This window comes from Sturnus vulgaris, chromosome 9 (assembly GCF_052056855.1).
Source record: "Sturnus vulgaris isolate bStuVul1 chromosome 9, bStuVul1.hap1, whole genome shotgun sequence".
Classification (NCBI taxonomy): domain Eukaryota; kingdom Metazoa; phylum Chordata; class Aves; order Passeriformes; family Sturnidae; genus Sturnus; species Sturnus vulgaris.
The window spans coordinates 6,585,959-6,609,958 of record NC_142251.1 but is presented as its reverse complement, the minus strand read 5'-3'; the positions used below and the strand labels follow the sequence as shown (position 1 = coordinate 6,609,958).

At 40.1% G+C, this 24,000-nt stretch overlaps 1 protein-coding gene across 6 annotated transcripts in view; it reads left to right on the top strand.

Annotated features, from left to right (window-relative positions):
• ELAVL4 (ELAV like RNA binding protein 4) overlaps nt 1-24,000 on the top strand; it is a 64,791-nt gene that overhangs the window by 17,858 nt on the left and 22,933 nt on the right. For all 6 annotated transcript variants that reach the window (XM_088169733.1, XM_088169732.1, XM_088169736.1 and 3 more), the window contains exon 2: nt 4,487-4,727. In XM_088169733.1, coding sequence (XP_088025859.1) covers nt 4,487-4,727 — 241 coding nt within the window. The remainder of the gene's footprint in view (nt 1-4,486; nt 4,728-24,000) is intronic.

The window sequence follows — 24,000 nt, the reverse complement described above, 5'->3', positions numbered from 1 at the left end:
AGTAGGGAGATAAGGCTGTCTTAGTCTGTGGGTAGTTTTCCAAATGATTCATTAACTGTGCTTTGTAATGGTAGATGGATGTCACACATTTACTGTAATAAGTGAAGATTAGTGTCAGTTATTCCAGCTTGTAATAGTTTGTAATTGTAATAGTTGTGTTTATACATACAGGTATTTTTTTTTGCATTATTGTTGGAGCTAATATATTAGCAGGAATAAATTGAAATTAATTAAATTAATTGAAAAAACAATGAAGATGTGATGGAAGTATTTCTGAAACATTAGTAATAGGAGTTGCTCTAATGGGTATTTGTGGCAGATACTCTGTAGGAGTGGTTTATACCAAGCCTTTTGGTAAGCAGTGTTTTGCAAAACACTGGCAAAGCTTATGTTGTCTTTCCCAAAGCATTTATTTGTGAAATCTGTCAAACTAAAATACCTCTTTGCTGATGCATTACCACAGTGAGAAAAGTAGTACACCAGGAAGTCGTCATTTTTAAAAGCAGCATCTGATGAAATACATGCACAATTAGAAACATGTGACTTACAAAATCAGTGTTGAAATTCTATCACAGTGTTAGAATATTCAGATTATTGGTGGCTAAATGGTCAAATGTCTATTAGCAATAACTTCATTTTATTCTTCTTCAAAGATACTACACTCTATATAGACTATCATATTTCAGTATTGGGAATTCGGCAGGTTATTGCCCCCAAAAAAATAAAATGCCTCTTTATACCAATAGCATGTGAATGTCATCACACATGGCATTTTCACTGTAATATTTCAGGACCGGTAGTAACTGCCTAAATTGGGTCAGAAAAGGTCTACAAAAAGAGGTGTTGCTCAGAGCACAGATATTGCTAATTTTACTTGCTTATGGAGTGTAAGAATACCTTCAGGGATAACAGTTTATTTTGTTTCTAAAAAATTAATAATGGGGTTAAGTCGCTCTCAAATTTTCAGCATTTATTTTGCCTATACCCAGATAAGCCCTGGATGAGTTAGGCGGACTTAGAGCCTTCTTTGATATTTTGGTAGAATTTAGTTGCAGCCCAGTACTTGCCTGTACTTTTAAAAAGTCATTACCAGTAATTAAAACACAGTAAGTTACCTGTATGCCCTGGAAACTGGAGTATTGATTTAAAAATGTTTGTCTTGTGACACAGTTATAGAATTAAAACTTTTCATCTTAGAGTTGTGGATAGAGAAAGAAAAAATCATACAGCAACTGTCATGTTGAAATCTGTTTGAATAAATAAAATTCCTCTTATGTAATGTGTGCTGACTGATGTGGAATCAACAGCTACTTAATATTAAAAACAGTGCTTGACAATAAACATCCCAGTGCATGCACACTGAACTCTGCCCGGGGTTTGAGCTTCAGGCATGTTGGGGACAGGAGCAAATGTCTGGGAAGGAGAGCCAGGGCTATCTTTTTGTTACCATTAATAATGTAAGTCTCTACTCATGGCAGGAATCAGTATGCACACCTGAAGTGTTATTCCTTTGTGCCTCTGAGAACTTCGAATGCAAGCTTTGCTTTTGCACAGAAATCACTCTGTAAATGGAGAATTAAAATTATGCAGTAAAAAAAAAATCTGAAATCCTTTATCAGAAATGCTTTTAATAATTCTTCTACATTTCTATCCATTATCTCCTTTTTAATATGTATATAGCAAATGGATTTTTAGTAACCTATGACTTGGCAATAATTTGAAGGGCAAATAAGTATCTTGGTTTTCCTTTCTACCATTGAAAAATCAGGAAAACCTAATTGGAGTTGAGAGTAACTAGGAAGAAAACCTGGCACCTGGTGCAAAATTAGTTTATGCCAAGATACTTTGAAGTATATGAGGAAATGTACTGGTTCAGGAACAGATTTTTACCGAGCAGCTTACTCTTAATGTTCTGAATGTGTTAAATGTCTTGGGTTGAATTCTGTTCCTTTGCTTGGTGGGGAAGGTACGAATGCTGAAAATTTAACTAAAAAGCATTTGCAAAATGCCTAAGTAGGACACCAACCAGTTTGGAATTTTGTTTTCTTTCACAGATTTTAAAAGATCCAGGATTATTGTCTACCGCGGGGAACTATAGATAGCTTTTGAGTCTGTTCTAATAATAGATGATGTACCGTCCTCAGTGTGTTGTGCTGAAGTCCTGCTTCTGCTGAAACTGAAACCAGTGGTGTGGTATTCCTGCTGCTTCCAGAGGGGCAGGATCAGTCCCAAAACTGCAGCTTTATCTTGTGGGGCTGGATGTTGGGAAGAACATGGTCCAGTGTTGGAAAGGCACACGGGAAGCTGCCGTTAACCATGTCAGTGGCTTCGCTCATCCTCTGACTGTGCGTTAGTGTCGGAACTGGGGATTCTTTTCCCCCCCAATTCCAGTGGAGTGGATGTGGGAGCAGGAGCTGTGCTGAGCTGGAGCCTTGGGGTGCAATCCCCAGCCCCACAGCAGCTGCTGGCGGAGCTCAGAGCCCGCGTCTGCCGCGGGGTCGCGGAGGTGCGGAGATCAAAGGATGATCTTCCAGCTGGAATCCCGAGCTAAACAGATTTAGCAGCATCTGAAGCGTTTAAGTAGTACATGTGAGTAAATAGATGGATGGAATTAGATGGGAGAAGGGAAGGAAGCATGGCCGATGCCGGGTAGAAAGGGGAATCTTGAAGGAAGAGTGTGTGGGGCTGGCACAGCTTGGCCAAGGATGCCAGCAGTGCTTGGTGCCACGTGGCTGGTAAAATTGGCAGGGGGATTCTGGTTTGGATGTGCCCATGTCTTTCAAGGAGTGACTATTTTTGTGCAGTTTATTTTCAAAATGATTCTGCTGTGTGGTTTTAAGGCATTTCTGTTAAGCACAATGTGGCAAGGCTTCTTTTTATTTAAAAGCTGTTAAACCAAGTAGCTATTCCTGGGTTTGATAATAAAAATAATGGTAATTCAAAACTTATTTCCATTGATAAAAAAGAGGGTTATTTCCTAAATGAGGCATTAAACTAACACTGAAGATTTCAATTAAAAAAAAAAAATAGACATGACCAGAATATAACCTATTTAGACTCTGAGCCACCCTCATGCAGTTAATTTTAGAATAGACACCCTTTTTTGGTATGTGTATGTGTGTCCCCATCCTCCTGAATTACAGGCCTAATTTGTCACAACATGTACCTCCCTGGATTTAAAAAAGAAAGCAAATTAAGTCTTGAGTAATTATAATAATTACAGGGTCGGAAGAATCCCAGGTTCAGAGTGTGTGGTGCCTTAGCCCTCTGTTCTCCCGTGTTTGTCACTGTCCCTGGGCGCTGGAATGTCCTGCCTGGGGCAGCAGTTTGCATCATTGGCTCTCTGGTGCAGGGAGGCTGAGCCCAGGCGAGGGATGATCTCCGATTCCAGTGAAGCTGCACATCGCAAACTTCACAGCAGGCAGCAAAAGCCACCATTTGCATGGTTTTAACTTACCCAGATTTGAGACTAAGATGATGCCCTTCCTTTGGCAGCACTGGTGGCAGTGAAGACAGGCTAGAAGCTGTGGTAGAGGCAAATTATATTTAAAAAAAAAAATTGGAAGTATCCAGGTACTTTTCTGCTTCCTTTGTCTGCCTGTGCAGTTTTGGGATGAAAACAGGCAGCTTTGTTCACGTGACGGGTGGCACTGGTGACAATGGGGCTACTGTGCTGCTACACACTTTAAGCTGAATTCTTATGTCGTTTTTTGGAAAGATCTAATTGAGTCTCTTCTGTGAAAACTGGAGTTTTGTGTTTCAAGATAGATGTGCTTGTTACCATTCCAGCCTTCACCTGTGCCTGATAAACCTTTCTTTTGATTAAACCTTTTTGATTCTAGTAAATACCTGAAGACCTTTGTATCTGTGAAGATTGCAAATCCAGGGCTTTATTATTTAAAGAGGTGTCAGTTCATTAGTGAAAAATATAGGTGGAGAATGTAGGTCATCACTGGAACCAGTAAATGGTATGTCTTGGGACACCAAGTTTATTAATTGAAGGCAAGCTGAGTGACGACACGGTGCAGATTGACTGTGCCTGGTTAATGTTGTTGTCATTGCACTCTGTGATACAGTTATTAAATAGGTAAAATATTTTACCTTTTCATATAGAGCCATACACTTACTTCATCTGATTTAATGGAACTATAATTTTAATTATGATTATTACCTTAAATTATAATTAAATTTATGTGGTTTAAATTTACATTTGTGAAAATGGCTGCGTGATGAAAGCAGAAATCAGCTTCGCATTAACAAAAAAAGGTTTTTTTAACTGCATCTTAGTATATGCTCACAGCCAAAGACTAGCATGACCTACTTTGCAACAATAACAGAGGAATCAAGCCGGGTTTTTTTGTTGAAGTATCTAAATTGGCCATGAATGCTACCTACTCATTCGTTTGTGAGTATCTTTAAAAATAGCTATTGTATCTATGAAACTTAAGGGTGGTTTTTTTTTCCCCTTTCTCTTATTTTGCTGTAGATAATTAGCACCATGGAGCCTCAGGTGTCGAATGGCCCTACTTCCAATACAACCAATGGACCCTCCAGCAACAGTAGAAACTGCCCTTCCCCCATGCAGACAGGGGCTGCTACAGATGACAGCAAAACCAACCTCATAGTCAACTATTTACCCCAGAACATGACCCAGGAGGAGTTCAGGAGTCTCTTCGGGAGCATTGGTGAAATCGAATCCTGCAAGCTCGTGAGAGACAAAATCACAGGTAAGTGCTTTGTGTTGTGCACTTTTGCCTGTGTTAGGGTCAGCTGGTGTTTGGGGTCAGCAGAACCCTGGTGCTTGTATTGCAAGTGCTAACACAGGGAATGCAGCACATTTAGTGCTGAACTTCAGGGGCAAGCCTTTAGTCTTCAGTGCTGCACTCTGCATCTAGAGCAGCTGAGAAGCCCCTTGTCTCTCAGCCTCTACAGATCTGGGGGGAAGTCTGAACAGTGCCAGTCTGCATGTGTGTTACACACTGTGCAGCTTCTTGCAGGAGAGCTTAGGCAGGGCCTTGCTTTCCTGTTCATTCTCATTTTTATTTAACATGGACTTGCCTGAATGGCTTGAGCCATCAAATGACAGTTCCTAATTCTGACTCTGCCATTTGAGCTTTACCAAACCCTCGTTAAATTTCTGCCTAGGAGCACTGTAAGGTGAGGTGGTTCTGCATGTCTATCACAGCTTATTGACCACGGTGTTCTGGAACAGCAGTGGGCTGTAGTTGAGACACACTGCTCTGGATTTCATTCAGACGTCTGTAGATAATAGTTAATTGACTCTGGTCCCCGAAAACACTTCAGTTTGCTGTGATTTTTTTTTTTTTTTTATATGCAGTAGCATATGAAGGTAGGTGCCTTCAGAATAAAAGCTTCCCATGGCAAGTGCTGCCTCGACAAGGAGAGGTGTCTCTGCTGTCACTAGAGGAGGTGTGGATGGGTGCAGATGCACCTGGCCTAATCCACCTCCTTGCTGCTGCAGCCAGGAATCCACTGGTGCACAAGATGGGATGAACAATCGGCTTTTATAGCTTGCTTTATAGGTTAGTTTTCTAGGTTGTGTGTCTACTCGCACCGTAGGTGGGAGCAGCTGAAATTTCTCTGCTGTTCAGTGCATCACCAGTGCTGTTATGTTTAGCACAGAGAGCAGCAGCCCTGGGAGGGAAAGGGTTCCAGAAAAGGAGTCAGCTCCCCTCTGAGGCTCTCCTGGAAACTTGGGTGTGTCCTCTGTGGGAAGAGGCACCATGGGAAGATGAGGAATTAAAATGCAAATCTTCGTACCTGCTTCCATAACATCCTGACAGCCATTGTATTGGCAGCATCAGGATGATCTGCTTAGTGCTTTTCAACACGCAGTGCTTCTTCTGTTTACTTCCTGACACACAGCAATGTTCTGGTTGAACACAAGGCACATAACAAATGGCAGTAGCTGCAGGGCAGCTTGAGTCCTCACAAGTGTTGTCCAGCAGAGCTTTCTTTAGCACATTGACCATGATGTATCTATTGCAATAAATCTTCTGATTTGGCCACAGCTTCAGGTGTTCTAAAAAGAAGATTGAAAAATGGAATTGACTTTTATTTACTTTTTTCTACAGACCTTTGTTTTTCTTCTAGTCTGAAAATAATCTGAAAAATTTAACTGGAGGTTAGTTCAGTTATTTCAGGCAGAAGTGAAACCCTCATCTACAGCAGTCTAGGGTGCCTACTTTGAATTTTGGTCTTGTGTTTCATGAGCTTTTGCTGCTTACTCTATCCATCAAATTCATGATGGTGTTCTTACAGTATATTTTCAAGACTTTAGATATTTGGTGTTGTTTTTGTAGGGAATGGGTTGTCTTTGGACAGAGAGCCATTACTTCATCAGCTAGGAACAGTATTCTTTTTGTTTCATTCCATCTCCAGGCTTTTGTCTTTCTGTTTGAAGATGTGAGAAATTTGCTGTATGATCTTCTGATGTATTCTTGGGTAGTATTTTTTGCCTATGCTTTTTCTTTCCATACGAAGTGCATAAATCTTTGATCATTAAAATACTTTAAAGGAACCATTCTTTTAAAAAAAATTTTCACAGATGCCTTGAGGACATCACCCCTACATGTTGTTTTAGTGGTGATACAAGTACAAAAGAGCCAAATATGCAAAAAAAATTTGTTCTCCAAATTATCTGTGCTGGTTTTGAAAACAGAATTTTATCTGCCAAGGTTTTAAGGCCTGTTATCAAGGCATTGTGCAACATTACTGAATTTGAGTATGCATGTTCATTCCTCACATTGAATTCAGTTAGTAAATCAAATGCAGTCCTCTGCCAGTAGCAGTTCATGTTTTTAAGGTTCTCAGAACATGGAGAGTAACAAAATGGAAATGCACTGAGGTCATACCCAGCACATCGTTCTGGATCATCATGCAAGCATGTTCTTCATTAGGCCTCTGGATTAGTTTTTTGGAGGGGAGGGGTGGAAGTATGCCTGTAGGTTGATACAGGAGTAACTGGCTTTTCAGGGGTTCTTTGCTTTTTCCTTATTAAAAATCAATAGAAGTATTTTTTTTTCTGACAAAGGAAGCTGGATCGCAAAAAAAACAACCCAGTGAATTCCTAAGCTGTTGCTGAAGCAGTGAAGATGTGAAACAGTTTAGATTTTGTCTGCTTTTGGATTTTTCATTGTTTCTGTTGAAAATTTTGTGGCTTTAATAGATATAAGCTAAGCATGCTCTGTTTTGTTATGCCTTTAAACAAATGGGCTGTTCTTCCTGTTAAGTCTGGTTTGTCTTAATATATTGTAAGTTTGCTTCCTTCTTTCTGGGCTGAATTATCAGGCAAATCAAAAAGTCAGAATAAAAAGCTGGAGAGAGCACTTGCTTCAAGAAAAATAGAAAAGGTCATAAACCAAATCATGATTAAATAGTTATCCTGGCAAAACCATAGTAGAAAATCTCAAATGTATTTCTGAAGCTAGGTAGCATTGAATTGGCTGATGTAAAAGACTCTATTTTCCCAGTCAAGGAGCTGAAAAGTTGGGGTTTTTTTGGTTTTTTTTTTTTTTGAATGATGTTGAGTCTTCTGAAATGTTTTTTTCAAGGAGTTAAAAGGTATAGAAAGTCTGTTTAAACATACTGGATCTTTCCAATAAAATTCATGACTTGAACTCTTTTATTAATTTTAAATTTGGTTAAACAATGTATGACAGGAATAGTCATCAGCTCCAAGTCTTCTTGCAGTCTTAGAACAGTAGTAGGAGTTTTTAATAAAATTGGTTTGTGAAGTTGCCCCCTTGCTTTGGAAAGGCACATGTTAAAACAAGCATATTCCTTTACTAAAAAACTATGCTAATTTGGTAGTACACCGCACTGAGTTGAATAGGAATGACAGCTTCTAAGACAGCCTTTAATTTGGTATTCAAAACCAAAATCGTAAACTTGGGTTTTGTTTGGTAGCTTCTCAGAACAGGCAGGATATACAGTAACATTTTTTAAAGATGCTAATGACTTGAGAGAAGAGATGGAAGTCAGGCATACATTTTAATTATGGGGGAGGGGTTGCAATAGCAAAAATGGTTTTTTTTGGTTTTTTTCACTGCAGAGATTTTAAGAGAATGAGACAAGGAAAAACAGACTGAAGATAGTTGCCTTCATTTGGCAGGGGTGTTTAATAAAAGCAGAACTTGTGGTTGTAAAGTGTGCTTATTAAATTCTTCATTTACACTACCTAATTAATTCTAGCATTTTAAATTAACAGTGAAACTGGTCCCTGCTGTACCATTTCATAGCTACAGCATATTTCGTCCAACAACCCAGTTGTTCAGGTTTAATCAGCTGCGCTCAAAAAATGAGAAGGAACTTGGGTTAAAAAAAAACCAGCTAAGTGGCATAAACACTTTAGAGCAGCATTAGATGAGAGAAGGTGACTTCAGGGAGGAAACCTATGGCTTCAGATGGACGTGAGTGAGGCTCAGCACTAAGCAGAGATGCTAAGCTAGAGAGTGTTGCAGATTCTTTATTTCTTATTTTGTCTGAAGAAAAACAGTGACAAATGTCTTCATCACTTGAGTGAGAGGGCTTGAATTGATGAGAATTTTCAGAGAAGAAATGCTGAACTTGTTTTGTCCTGTGTTTGCAAACAAAAGATCCAGTCAGTGTAGTGTCTGTCAGACACTGTAAGTGCTGCTGGCCCACTGAGTTGTCCTTGCTGACATAGTTTGTATGTGGGAGAAGGCGATGTTTGTTATTAATTTTTTTAATTCATTTGGTAGCTATTAAGATTCTTTTTTCTTTCTCTGTAACTTACCCAGGAACTTATATCTTTGAATCTTCGGATGATTTGTATCCAAAAATCTTTGGCTTGCAAGTCTTTCGCATCTTCAAATGATCCAGGAACACTGTGAAGCAGAATATTTATTGATACAAGATTTCTGTGCATCCCTTAACTTATGGCAGGGTTTGCATAATTCTGCTGTGTGGTACAAATTGATATTCTTTGCATGTATAATCGGGAACTTTGTTGTTCCTCTGCCCAGAATGTAACTCTCTTGGTTTTGGGTTTTTAATTGTTCTTTTTGAATTTGCAATTCCTTTGAATATGTATAAAGACTGAAGTCTCTGACTTTAATTTCAGGTATTTATAATAGCACTGATGCAGGTTTAGATTTAAACTGCACTTAGAAATAATAATGACATTTTAAGTATAATTTTTAAATGTCAATGAGTGAAAAGGAGAAAAAGAAACACTGCCTGCTTTACCTGTAGTTGTCTCTAGAAGTTATGGATTGTCCACTCCTTACTCCTTGGATGTTCAAGCATAGGATTCAAGAACCAAAACGTACTAAAATGGCAGGATCAGAAATCATGTAGCATTATGAGAGTACAGGAAGGTGTTTTTCATGTGAGAAGTGTGTGGTTCCTATTCCTCTGTGGAAACCAGTAAATTGTTGACCTGGGTAGGGTATTCTCCTTCAATCCAGAAGTTTGTCCACACTGAGTTAAGTTGGTACCATGTGGCCTCTAGAAAAAATTATTTTTTCCAATGTTCCTGTAAAATGAGAAGCCTATACCGAAAAGGTGCTGCTGTGAAAAGCAAAGACCCAGATTTTATTTAACCAAGTGTGTTCAGCAAGTGATGGGGACCTAGTGTGTTTCTATGTAGAGCATGCTGTTCAGAGCTACATGCTTGCAGTGTGCTGAAATTTGGTGATGGGCTTGAAAGCAAGGGATGGAGAAGGTTTGTATCCTCAGGAGCAGAAGCCATTAATTGCACACTGGTGATGCCCAGGAAGGCAGGAGACAAGGCAGGCAGGAATGATTGTTTTCCAGGAGGGAAGCTCTGGGGTTTCATGGCAGATGTGCAGGAGCAGGAGAACACTCCCCTGGTGAGCAGACATCACCTAGTATTGGCCCACTGTTTGCAGCAGACAGCAGCCAAGTTTTATGTATTTTAATTGGAGGTTTTGAGGCATGATAGAGTAAGTAACCAGGAGGTCCCAGTGGGTCCATCTGGGTGGGAATCAAAGGAGGACTCTGGAATCTCATCATAATGTAAAGACACAAAGCAAAAATAGCTAAATTTAATTATAGGGAACAGGCCTTTGGTAATACAGTTCATGACAATAGGTAACCATTGCATGGTGAAGTTTGCAGGTGAAACACTTAGGCTGGAATTTGCAGAGATATTAGTAAAATTATGCTGCTTTGTCAAGGGGAGAAGATTTATTTTTAAGGGAAGTAGTTCACAGCTATTTATGCTTAGAAGCTGCAGATAGAACTTGTATTCACTGAAAAATTCACATACACAGGCTGGCAGTGTTTTGCCTATCTTTTCTTTAGGAATTTTGTGAAATGGTGTGCCAAAAGTGTCCTGTGGGAAGAAAAAGAAGATCCATATGCAGATAAATAGAGCTTACAGTGAAACCCAGCGTTAGGGTACCTGATGTGAGATGACTGAAAGGTTAATCTGAGCATAAACTACTTCTGCATTTGATGTCCAATTTGCTGATTGTGCTTTGGAAGTGCCTTCCATTTTGAGGTACTACTGGTTCCAGCAGTTTTCCCCATGTAAAATACATTAAACAGATAGGATTATAGAATGCAGGGATTATGTTAGATAAGACTTATAAACTCTTTAGAAAGTATGTAAACACTCATGCCTCATGGCATAAGCCCACCTAATAACAGGGTTTAGGAGAAAAATACCTTGTAGAGGTAGTTTATTCCCTTGTTGACTTGGAAGGGGTTTTTAGTAATTCTCTGTAAAGCGATGGTAACTAGTCACTGATCTCTGATCATTTATTTGGCATAGATCTTCTTGCCCTGGACTGAGTGTTAGCAGCAATTTCATTGCTCTGGTAGAAAAAAAGAGGAGAATTAATATAATCCTTCAGAACAGGGGGAAAAAAAAGCTTTCATACTGTAGTGTTCACCATAAATTGAATATGTATTTCTGGCATTTGACTTGATTGCATTTAAAGGCCATATTTAGTAGTGCCCCTCAAATTGACTGTATAGGGAATATCTGTAAGAAGCAGTGGAGTTCTTGCATTTTACTTCCTTGAAAGCAAAAGACTTGGTATTTGCTGAAATAGGAAAAATATTTATACAGTGGAGTACTCAGCTAGGGTTCTTTTGTCTGAAAAAATAATACCAAATTAAGTGAATTGCCTTAGGTTTTTCAGGAAGTGACTGTACGTTGGCCTCACTGTGTTTATTAGGTAAAGGAGATTTGTATGGAAGTTACTTTTTTGTGTTGAATGCATAGACAAATGCAGTGAGGAAGGAGTGGTCAGAACAGTATTAGTGCAGCTGAAAGTCAAGTGCCCAAAGAAGCAGAAGTCTAAGATAATGTAGTCTGGAACTGAAAAGAAAAAATTTTCTGCTAATCAGATGGAATACAGACTATTCTTTATTTTTTTGTTTTATGCAGAGAATAAAATATTAAAAGATACAGAAAACCAGATGAGTTTGAGTCTCTTAAATTTGAAGTCTAGAATTATTTTTAAAGGACTAAATATGACTCTGAATGTTATTAAAGACCTTTGATAAATTGATCTTAATTTCATAGCCTAGTTATTTTTATAGCTTATTTCCTGAAGTATATTCTGTTCTGGAGCAGAGATAAACGTAATTTCCATGTTGCAGGTCCTATTTTAAGGGCTGCAGATTCTAGACAATCCCCAAATATTGATTATTTTAATGAACATTTGCATTAAGTATCTGAACTTAGCACTGTGGGGGAGGAGACACAAAAATGGTAGCGAGTGTCTCAGTGCTGGATCTCTAAAATATTTTTTTGTGTGGTTTGATGTCTGTGCTGAATGCTGAAGAAAATGGTCAAATTAGCATCCATCTTTATCACTTCTTTGCAGTCGCCTGGTGCAGACTCTGTGCTGGCGAACAAAAGAAATTTGATTTCTTGATTATTGGAAAAAAGCAATTGAAATATGTTTGGGCAAATAGGCAGAAAGCAAGCAGGCATGGCCCTTGTGCTGCAAAAGAACTCTCTAATTAACTTCAGTTTCAATCCTGAGCTGCTGCTGAAGTGTATTAAATGTCTCTAATGCATATTTAGAGTATTCTTCAGTTTTTGCTGCTTGGTTTTGAGTAAATACCATCACCTTCCCGTCAAGCTCGGTGTTGAAGGATTACCAGTGTGATTTTCCTCAGCAGTGCAAACACGCCTACACCTCTGAAATCAGGACTTCCCGATACAAGGTTACTGATGAGGCTTTCCAGTGTGTCTGCTGACCTTCTACTCCGAGGCTTTTTTCCATCCCTGGGATCACCTGCGTTGAGGATTGCTGTCTACCAGGGAAATGCAACTCTCCACTGATGGCACTCCACCCTTCACTTTGTGTTCTCTCCCCTTTTTGGATCATTCTGCCCTCTCCTCAAGAAGCCCAGACCCTGTACTTCAGCACTTGTACACAGCTACTTCTCTATAACTTTTTCTTTCCTTTTAGCCCAGGGAAAAAGGAATGTGAGTGCCAGGAAAGCTCTGGGAGACTGGCAGCCACTAGTGAGGCACTCCCAGCTGAGGCAGGGTCCTTTGGGGCAGCAGCAAACAGCACACCAGGTACCTGTCAGGGCTCCAAGGCTGATTTTTCCTAGCATTTCTCCACTCCCTGTTGCTCAGGGAGTCCTGTCCTTGAGCCACACCTATGAGCAGCACAGCTGTACTGTGGCTGTCACCTCTGCGTGTTTCCCCTGTGCTCTTGCTACACAACTTGTCCAGAAACAGAAGTGGCCTGTGTAAAACCAGTTGAAATGCTTTGGAAAATGATCTGCCTCCTGCTCTCCCTTTTAACAAGGCTAATTTTCACCAACACTGCATCTGGAGTTTGTTCTTGACTTTCAGATGGTGTTCAGTAAACTCATGACTGGGGTTACTTGACGTGCCTGCAGCTGCTGCTTCTCTGAATCAGTGAGCCAGGGAGTCCTTGCCCCTTCTCTCTTGCAGAGCTGATCCATCATCATTTGACCTGCCCCTAGCAAGCAGATTGTTTTCTCTACAGTCAACAGAGTTCTGCCAAGGTGATCTTCATCTTGGCTTCTGGGAATGGTCAATGTGAGCCCTTCAGAGCACTATTGGGATCCACTGTTCCTAGGAGCATCAATGTCCTCAGCATTCCTGCCTCTCCTCTGTTTTCTGCCACCTCAGTTTATGTGCAGTCTCTAAACTGACCAAAGTCATCATTCAGGTTCCATCCCCTCAGAGTACATCCTTCAGATTTGTTTTTTGAGTTACTCTGTGGCTTGAGGAAAGACCCACTTACATGATCAAGCCAACCTCTTTTCTACCAATTAGTCAAGTGAGATCCAATTTGTAGAGGACAAAGTTCTTTTTGGAATATTTACAGCACGGAGTTTTTGCCTGGCCTGAAATTCTTTTTTTTTGTCCTTTGCTTCCAGAAAACTTCAAAGATTCAATCTCACTGCTGGGAAACTTAGGCCATCATTTTAAATTGACTTACAGTTAAAATTTCTTAACTTCTAATTTTGCTGTTACATGCAAGGATATATGGAAAGGGTGTTTTCTACACCCTTAACGCTGCTCACCACTTATTTTCTCTTGCTTAAAGCACAGTTTCTCTTGCTGCCTGAACTGGGAGTCCAGCCTTTGTGTGCAGCTCACTGGCAGTCCTGTGCCAGAGTCAGCACAGATAACCATCTCGGGAATCTGGGCTATTGGAAGTTGCTCTGATGCACAATCTTTGCCAGCAAATTTCTGGATTTCATCAGCATTCTCTTCATGTCCTGTGCTTCATTCCTGGGCCAGTCATTGATAGGGTGCTGCAGCCTCTGACTTTTCAAACCATTTGTGATACAGCCTGAGTTTTGTTTGGGCTCTCCTGCATCTCTCCACATCTATTAAGACAGGTTTTGCTCAGGTACCACGTTTCCTATTTCTGTGATGCCACAATCTTGTGGTCACTCTCTATTCTCATTCCTGTGAAATTCTGATTCTATGAAAAGAGGGAAAGAAAACATTATGGCCAGTCCATTTCTTTGGCTTTGCTCACTGGCTGACTCACTGCTGCACATTGTTGGATGTAGCTGCTGTTCTCTGTTGCTCCTGAGCAGGATCAGTCATTGACTTTGCAGATGTTGCTGTGTGTCCCTGCTAGGAATTTCAGTGCAAGTTACTGACTTGCAGGTGCTGCTGGAGAGTCTTATTGGACCAGGCAAATCTCTGCTCTGACACAGTACTGCTGTTCTTATGACTCTCTCAGCATCTGTTTAATCAGTGGAACATATCAGCTTGAGGGGGGAAAAAGACTGAACACTTACTACTTTTATTCACAAGAGCCTGAACTGCCTTTTTTTCCAGTTAGATGGTTTTCAAGGGGTGTTGCAAAAGCAGATGGACAAAAAGCTGTGTCATACTCACCTGCAAGCAAACAAATGGCAGCATTGCCAGTGTGATTAATTGTTGCTGTACTAGAGGGGCTGCTGTTCCTGCAGTGCAAGCTCTAATCTCCCTGCTGCCCTATTCAGATAATTGTGCTCACACACATTTGGAAGCACCTTAGGTTTGGTATCAACAGGCTTCCTTCCTCTTGCTGCAGAATTCTAGGACCCAAAAAATGAGGCTACCTCCTCCTTCCCTGAGAAGCTGTTGGCTGGATGGAGGGGGTGTATTGACTCTCCTGGCTGAGTGAGGATGGTAGGTAGGGCATGAGAAGATAGGACATGTAAAAAGAAGTATTCTCTAGCAGTTCCTTTTTTAGACTCCTCTGTTCTCCTACTTGCTGTATCTGTGTCATTTCTATTTTCCAGTGCATGTCTTTGCCCAGTTCTGTTTCTTTAAACATTTTTTCTGATCTGGAAGACACTTTGTCTTAACAAAAAAAAAAAAAGAAAACCCAAAAAATCCAGCCCCAAACATGAACAGCTTGGGAGTTTGACTGGTAACATATTTTTCCCTTATGCTTTCTGCTGCATTGGAATAGCTGCTCTGGTACCTTCAGTTTGGTTGTTGGTGGTATTGTGGTACTCACTTGCTCCAGGTTAGGTATTTTGCCAAACTGGAAGCAAAAGAAACAAGTTTATTTACCACCTACCTGTTTAATATTGTGAAAAACCTTTTATAAGAGTTGTGTATCACAGAAATTACCCTGTTTTTAGTGGTGATCAGCCAACAATGGCATCAGCCAGTGGTACATCCAGTGCCATTCATATAGATAATGTCATAAGGGAAGGTGTTAGCTGATGCAGATGAAATCTGCCACCTTGGAAAGAAGAGAATTTTTATGCTGGAGAAGAGTTACTGAGGAGCATATTCATGTTAATATTTTTCTCAAAAAAATTACCGAGATTAAGTGATAGAACTAAGTAGCATGTGCACAAAAAGTCATAATATTTTCTCCTTGAAGTAGTTTTCGTTACTTTTGTTACCTGCAGGTACCTAAAAGGAATATTTAAATATTTGAAACCACACTTAAATTTCTGTTCTTGCTTTAATATTCTTGGAAGGTCTGTCTTAAAGCTGAAACAAATTTGTGGTGAGGCTGCCTGCAGTCTATATATCGGTGCACAGCAAAGTTTTTATAGGTAGCATGTTTTGGAATATGATAAAGTAGCTTTACCTTTCTCAGCATCTTTCCAGATGCTGTGTAAAGTAATCTACGTAAATCTAACTATTACAGATTAACCTCCTTAGCTGTCAGGTTGCAGCTTTTATTTATGTTTCTGCTGATCAGATTAAAAATGCTGCAGTCACGAGTTGTGTTGTTAATATTAAATTTTGTATTCCGGTCTGTAATAAATTACTTTCCTCTGTGCATTGGAAAAAGTGGTTAGTAGAGCTCAGAGTTTAATTAGTAGGCTGTTGATGAGACAGAACAGGTATTGAGAGTCATTGTTCTGAATTACTGTGAAATTTGTTAGTGTTGTTGTGGCTTTTGTTATTTGCTGTTATACAGAGGCTGAGGTACAAACCTTAAATGTTGCTGAATTAAATCATTTAATGACAAAATTACCAGGGCTTTTAGAATTTGCAGTCAAACAGGTTTCAGATATTGATGCTGCAGTATAATATTATGTCCTCCTTAATATTCTTGTTTTGCAACATACACTCTTGTTTCTCTCCAGTTTTGTGTTCCTCTGCCATTTCCTTTAGACTGGAAGCATTACTGCCACCATTTTTACATGAAACGATTCCAAGTTTTGTGATGCACTGACTTTTTCAGATCCTAGCTGTGTCTTTCCCACGTTCTCTGCTTGCTTCGTTCTTATTGACAGTATGTTCTTGACCTTTTAATAAAAATCTCTAGCCTTTGAACCAAGATTTTGTTTTGCCAGGATTATTTCCACTCTGCAGTTCTGACACTTGGTGAAAGTAGGAACCTTGGTCTGTGTGCAGGCTGTGTCCTGGTTCTCTCCTGCCTTTCTTCTACCACTCACTGCCATTATTTTCTAGTGGAGCTTCTCAAACTTTGAGTGTCTGGCGTTGCCCTTTTTCATACGGTTTTGGTACATTTGCACCAAAACTGTGTATGTGATATCACAGTATGGGCTCACTGAGATCTGAATTTACCATGCCTTTGGTTGAAGCCTGACCAGTGAATAATAACTTTGTTTCTTTTGGTTTGCCTTAAGCTTCTGGTCCATCGTTCAGTATTAAATTTTCAGTTGTGTTCTGCTCTCATCTAAATTTGAGAAGTGCCAGCATTTGGGATGATATGCAGGAGGGAAGATACATCTGCTGTAATGAAGCATGTGCGTCTTCTGTGACCTGCTGGCTCATGCTCTTGGAGTGCCTTTTCCTTTGGCTCCAGACAGTGATTCTTTCTACCCTCTTGTAATTTCATCTTTTTCGGAGTAACAGTATTAAAAGTAGCACATTTCTAATATTTCATCTCCAGTCATAGTCTTTACACACTTGAAATATCTATAGGCTTTTGTATTTCCCTTTGGTCAAATTTCATCAAAGGATACTGTATTTTAGGGTTTTAGCACTGGACACTTCCACGCTTGTATCTTAAGTCACTCTTGAGCCTTAGATCTTATTTTAAAAACATGGTGACTGCAGAAATTTGCCTTCGGTGTTTTGCCTTCCTTTTCTCTGGTACATACATTCCTTGTTGGAGTTGTGTGGTCTTTACCATTCTTTCTGTACTGCTTGTCCAGTGTCGCTGTGTCCTTTGTCCCCAGTGTGACATCCCCTATTTGGGATGAGAACTGCTTCCCATATCGTATTGCATGATCAATATAATGCAGTGACTTCTTTAATTCTTTTTTCAAATTCTTTTTCTACACTGCTGATAAACATTTTTATCTGCTGCTATGTCTTTCAGGGTTTTATTTTTATGGTTCTATTTGTTTTTTCTTTTTCTCACTGAATCTTGTTTTCACTTAGCCTGATCGTTTCTAATGTCTGCATTCTTGTGTTTAAGTCGTCTCTTCAGCATTGAATTTACTGTTCAGGATAGACAAGTCATGGCTGTTTCTTGTCCATTCATGCCTGTCCCCAGAACACTGGATTTTTATAGTACAGTCCCTGTTCTGTTCTGGGACAAAGCGGGGAGGAGTGCAGCCTTGCTCTTCTCGGAACAGCTGCTAATTCAGAGGCTGTGTGCTCCTTGAAGGAGGGGGGAGGAGAAGATGAAAAGAAGGGAAGCAGGAGATGTCAACTGAGGGGAGCAAAATCTAAATATTTGTTCAGAAATTGAACTCACTTGTCTTGTGTATGTCAGGAGCAGTAGCTTTTCAAAATCTACTTAATCAGTTGCTTGCAATAGTATGAACACACCCATGCTGAAAATCCAGCTTTGCATTTAAAGAAACTTGATAAAAGCAAGCAAACAAAAAGGAAAAAGGAGGATAATATATTCTAGAGCATGAAATGTGTGTTGTTTAAAAGATATCTCTAGCCCAGCACAGCTCTGAATAGGCCAGTGATAAGATTCCAGTCTTAGAGTGGGGGAGCTGCAGTCTTAGTTCTCTGTTTTAGTGGCTGTGTTACTCTGTCCGAGTTCACCCTGGAAATTGTGATGCCTTTCAGTTTTTCTTCTCCATAACAGGACAAAAAGTGCTTTCTTCAGTGGTGTTTGTGAGGAAAGGTATGTTTGAGGTAAAATGCTTCCATGTTATGGTAATGGGAACCACAGAAGACTCCAGCCAAGTCAGCAGCATCTGTCTGAAACTGCCTCTTAAGCTTTGCACACAGATTAGTCCGTGTCCTCAAGCACAGCAGTGGCACGGCTGACTTGGTTGAACTCTGTAGTCTGCAGGTAAGAGCAAAGCCTTGTTTCAGGTCAGGTGCAGAACATCTAAAATGATAGAAGCCTTTAGGAGACTGTAGGTGCCATTTGCAAGAGCAGGTGTGTCTTACCTTGCTGGTGTGGTTAAGTATAAAATGGAGTAGTTGCATGGTTTTGCAAGTCCTCTTGAGGTTTCTTGGGGGTAGGAATTTTTGAAGGGTCTGGTGGTGCTGGGTGGCAGGAGGCTGTCAAAGCATGCTCCATCTTGTTCTGTGTTCTGAGTTGTATATATGGGGCCATTCTAAAGTGAAAATAATTACTGTATCTAATTTTGAGAAACGACAGTTACTGTCAATTGGTATTTAATTTACACAAGAACTGCTACTGCTTCAGCATCTCTGAAAATCAGGAGACATTAAATTGTACCATCTTGCATGAAGAATTTTCTCTGCACTACAGAAGAGGACAAAACTCGTGTAATCTCTGGCACTGCCGGGCAAAAGCAAACTTTCTAACTCAAGGTGCTGGGTGAATGATATTTCTTTCTGTTGGGGGAGCTTGCAGATGTGTTTGAGGAGTCTTGCTTTGATTTTTGTGGTCACTGTGTCCAGGTCCTCGTGGTTCCCTTCCAGTGACATGTGAAAGTCCAGGGCTTGCAGTTACCTCACCAGCACTAATAATTTGCTTTAGCTACATTTATAGCATTTGTTTCACATTTTGGGCAATGCTTCTTTTTATTCCTCTTTTATTTTTCTAGGCTTGTTGTCATGGTTTCTGGCACTTCCCATTCAGATATTAAAATTGAGTGAGTGGTGTCTGTATGTCTGGTTCATCTTCCCTCTCTTATCCTCTCCCCAAGGGAGAGTTTTACGTGGGATGTAGCACACTGTTTGCAAGGGCTTCCTTTGGGGGATTTTTTAATCATGTATCACGTCTCTGTTGGGGAAGGCCTGGTGAGAAGAAGCCCCTTCCACTTGGGCTGGAGTTTATTAAATCCTGTGTGCATAGGGCTCCCATGGGACCTCATTGTGAAACTCGTGTCTCCCCTCGAGCTCCCCAAAAAAGGCCTCACTTCTGCATGAATGAGCTTTTATCTGAGTCTCTCTGGCATTAAGGCAGTGATAGGAATTTTCTCTGTGCAGATACCTGATGAGGAAGGCCATTGCTGTTTGGGTATCAGGGCTCTGATGTCTTGGCAGGAGAGTTTGCTTGAGGGATCTTGTCCCATCTGAGGATCTCTGTCATTGTGTAGCCTTTGCAGGTGCTCTAGCTGTGGAACATAGAGGATTTTTCCCAGAGGTTTGGGGTTAGCTTTACTTTATTTTTTTGTGAAACAATAGGCATGTTTCTTAGGAGGGAATCTTGTTAAAAGTGCATTTCACTGTAAGTCTACAACCTGACTTTTCTCTCCAGTAGTATTCTAAGAAGGTTCTGCTGAACTCAGATAATGCTGATAGCTGTTTTTAACTGAGGACAAGTCATGCTTCTTAATTGTAGGTGCATTGTAGCATCACACATGGACTCTAGGTTGGATTGCATTTAAAAACAGCAGACCTTTCCTAATGTAGAAGTGGGATCTTCTCAAAGGAACTAAGGATAATCGAAGGATAGTAGTGCCACCCTAAGACAAGTAACTTGATGGAAGGTTCCAAAACAAAGCTTGTACTCGGGCACCTTCATGCAAAAGGCAAAAAACAAGTGATTTATCATTCATGCATATCTGTCTTTTGCTTTGAGAAAGATGGTTCATTTTTCCTTAAATTCTTGTAAAAGTGAGAGTAAGTAGGGGAAGAATGCTTTCTTGCTGTTCATGGACAACATATTAAATCCTAGTTTGTACAAACATAAGGAGTCTGTATTGTAAATAAGCTGTAGACTAAATGGGTGCTGTGAGAGAGCTGCACTAAGCACAGAACAAGTTACCCTTCAGAGATGGGTTGCAGTGAATTGTGACAGTAACAGCCTTAGCTTAATTGTTTGGTCCTAGGAGCACTGTGCGCAGAAGATGCCTCCCTCCTGGTTTGATTCTCCTGAGACTGTAGTGTGTGTTGCTGGGGTGACAGCAGGTGATTCTCCTTGGTAAAGGGGTGGAGGATGAATGAGACTGACATTACTGGTATAAAAAAGTGTCAGACAAGGAGCAGGTTTTGAACTGGTCTCATGATCAGATCTCATTTTCCCTTGATCTGAATTTTCTCTGTATAGCTTACCTCCTTTTTTAGGTGAACAGCTCTATTTTTTGGTAACTGTTGTGGAAACAACAACAAGGAAAAAAATGAAAGTTGTTTCACTTGACCCTCTTTGCACATTATGAATATATCATCTCAAGGGTATTTATGTAACCTTCTCCAAAAGCCTCTACTTCATACAGCTTTTCATATGAGCTTGAGTCATTCCTTTTCATCCCAGGAATGTGTTTAAAACACTTCTGAATTGGTTTGAAGGCTCACAGGGTGGTGTTCTGAAATGGACCTGCCAGCTGGAACAGGGATTGCCTTCAATGTCAGAATTCTTTGGTTACTCTTGCTTAAAAGACAGAAAGCTATCTCCCTGCCAGCCATCCGTAGTTGCTATTTTATTACAAGCATCTCCGTTTTGGAAAACCCTGGGAGAAGTGGAAGAGTATGTGCAGGTTTGCTGGAAGAGCCACAGGTGGGCAGCGAGTCGCGCTGAGCTTTTGCGATAGAGAGAAGCTGTGCCCGTGACCAGCTTCTCCCCTACATTTCACCGAGGTTTGAACAGGCAAAAACAGATCTGGGGAGAGATGGGGAGAATTGGTGGTGAGCATGATTTATCTGTTGGGTCCCAAAGCCAGAGTGACTGAAGGCTGAGCTGTCAGATGTGCCCCACTTCCAAAGGGAGCCATGGTGGCCGGGAAGTGCCGGCGCTCGCCGTGCGGCTCTCGGGAGGGCAGCTTTAATTAGGTTTTACATTTGGGCAGGGCACAACAAAACCACAATTTAAGGCAGTTTGGGTTGCTGCTGTCCCATTCTGTGCTTGTTCTCATGACTGATTATAGTGGGTATCGTCATCTTTTAATGTGATGTTGTATTCTGCAAGAACTTGCTTCCAAATAAAAAGGATGTTACGAAGTATTTTTTTAGCTTACCTGGTGACAGGTGGGTAATTGAAAGTTGTACTCATCTCTGAGTTGGTACTAGACTTGTTCCTGGCAATAAGAAGGCTTCAGACTTTCTGAGAAAGTAGTTTGCCTCTGCTTTGCTTGTGGCAATGATTGTTCTTTGTAGAACCAGCAGAAACATTTGTATCTGTAGAGCTTCAGAGTAGAAGAGATTATAGAGCACTTAACACATCTTGCCAAAATGTTCCCTGGATTAATTTCTGCTTGAGCTAGAGCATAGCTTTCAGGAAAAAAAAAATAAAAAATCAAGACTTCAGAATTTCTAGTGGTGGAACTGACAAAATGGTTGGTAGGTACTTAAATTTCCCATTACCTTCAGTGTCAAAAACACAGAGCAAAATGGCTTCCACAGGAAAACAGCATTTGCTATATTGTTTCTAGTCTGATTTCACTTGCCATGCAATGGGACTTGGGATACATAAATTCCATGGGCAGAAATTACTTTGAAAAAATAAATTTGTACTTCAGGGTAATACTAATGTAGTAGCGTTCAGTTTCAGCTTCATTCAACTTTCTATCACAACTTTTTTGATCAGGTAGGCAGACTGACCCCCTCATCTCAACTGAAGGAGTTCCTGTGCTGTAGTCACTTCCCATGGCCCCATCACCAAGGTATCAGTGTCTTGCTTGGAGCTCCTGCACAAGGCTGGGCTCTTCCTCAGCAAAGCACGGGCAGATCAGAAGCAGCAATTTTCCTTTCACTTTCTGACTGCGTGGCTTTTATGGCAGGAATAGTTTTAACTCTTGTATCAGTGTTGCAGGCTTTTGATGTAGCCTGTGTCAGTCTTTCATTTCAGCATTCCTAAAGCATGCCACAGTTAACTTGGTTTGTCAGGATGTAATCTTTGTGCTGTGTAAATGTGTGTATTTGTGGTTTACTGAGGAACTTAAATTGACTTGTACCTTCCCTCTGTCCTCTTTGTACTTCTCCTGTCTTTCTGCAGTCAATTTTCTCAAGCAAGGAGTTTGGGTTTTTTCCACTTACTGGTGGAAATAAACAATTTAGGGCCAAGATCTGTTTCCTGAGAGAGACCTGTAGGAAAGCATCTTTCTCGTGATTTCCTGTTCACAATTCCCAGTAAGAGATCTGCTGGCTTCTTTAATCCATTTAATGTGTGCCATGTTAATTTTGTTTTAGTCAATTAATAAGCAGTACCAAATCAAGTCCTTTAGAGAAGACCAAGTATATCAATGTTGATTTAATGGCATTCTTAAAATTTATAGGTCAAACTTGTAATCTCATCAAGAAGGTTGTCAGTTTAGTTTGACAGAATCTATTTTCCATAAACTTAATTTGATTGACATTGATTTTATTACCCCTCACTAATTCTTTATTATTAAAGTCCAGTATTGAAATTGTGTAATTTTGCCTTGCTTGGCATTAGACTGCTGGACCTGTAATATAAACATTTTTCTTCCAGGCTCCTGGAATTTGTTGATCACAAAAGAGAGCTATTAGCCCTTTTTTTTTTTGGAGTCTGTTCTCTGCAAGTAATCTAGATCATTACATTTAAACATGTATAATTTTAGGAGCTCCTGTTTAGCATTCACCTGGGTTGCTAGTTATAGCTTCATATACTTCTTCAGGTGTACATAATTCCTGTTGTCTCTGCTGTTACTATTAGTATCTCCTGGTGAGTCAGGATGAGTGTTAAGGGATCTTTTTTCTGTAACCTAAAAAAATAATTATTTTGTTATTCCAACCTTTACTAGCCAGAGGGGTTTTATGCCTCTTTTATTTTTTTTTTTTCTGTTTTCTATGACATTTCTGTTCTAACTTACAGGGGTTTTTTTCTATTTGTTTTCCTTTTACCTCTTAATATAAATATGGAATTGGCTAAAGCATACTGACTTACAGAGGAAGTAAAGGAAGGTACAGGTCTTTGAAACTGGCTTTTTCACAGTTGCAGGTTTTTGGATGTAGGAATAAAGTATACTGGGTAAATTGATTTGTTGGGATTTTTTTCATGTTCTTTCTCATGGCTTGTTGTAAGCTTAATTTCCAGCTCTGAAATGGAACTTTCTCAAATGCAAAACATGTACATTACTAGCTTGGGCTTGGCTTTGCCTGTTGTTTTTTGGTTTTGTTTTGTTGGTTTTTTTTAAGACTGTCAAGTCCTTGATAGCTTCTAACCCTGTTACTGCTTGTTTTTAGACCTGTTCCTTACCAGATTCTGGGAGGTCCACTATACATTTTCTACTGCTAGAGAAAACATTCGGAAGGAGCAGTGGGAATAGCAAGATAACAAGGTGTTGTTTTAGGATCATCTAGAAATATCTCTTGCCTGACCTACTGAATCACAGCATGTGATGAACTATTGGATTCCAAATCACAGAAAATATTTACTATTTACGGTGCTGTTCCTGGGAAGTGTAGCATGGGAATGAACTACAGTGTCTGTGTGGGATCCCACTGAGAGGTCCAGCTGCTTGCTTTGTGCTGCCAGATTGTGTCCAAAGAAGTGTTACCCTTTTGGAGTACATGCAGTAAGAGCACATGATGAGGAAAATAGAGAAGTTCATACTGTTTACTGTATTCTGGAACAAATCCTTTCCTTTCTTCACCTGTAGCTGTTTTTAGTTCTTTCATCTCTAGAGTCTGTTTTGCCTGGCATAAGGTACATTGCTCTGAAGAGGAATTTGAAACTCGTGTTTTTAGCTGCATGTATAAATTTT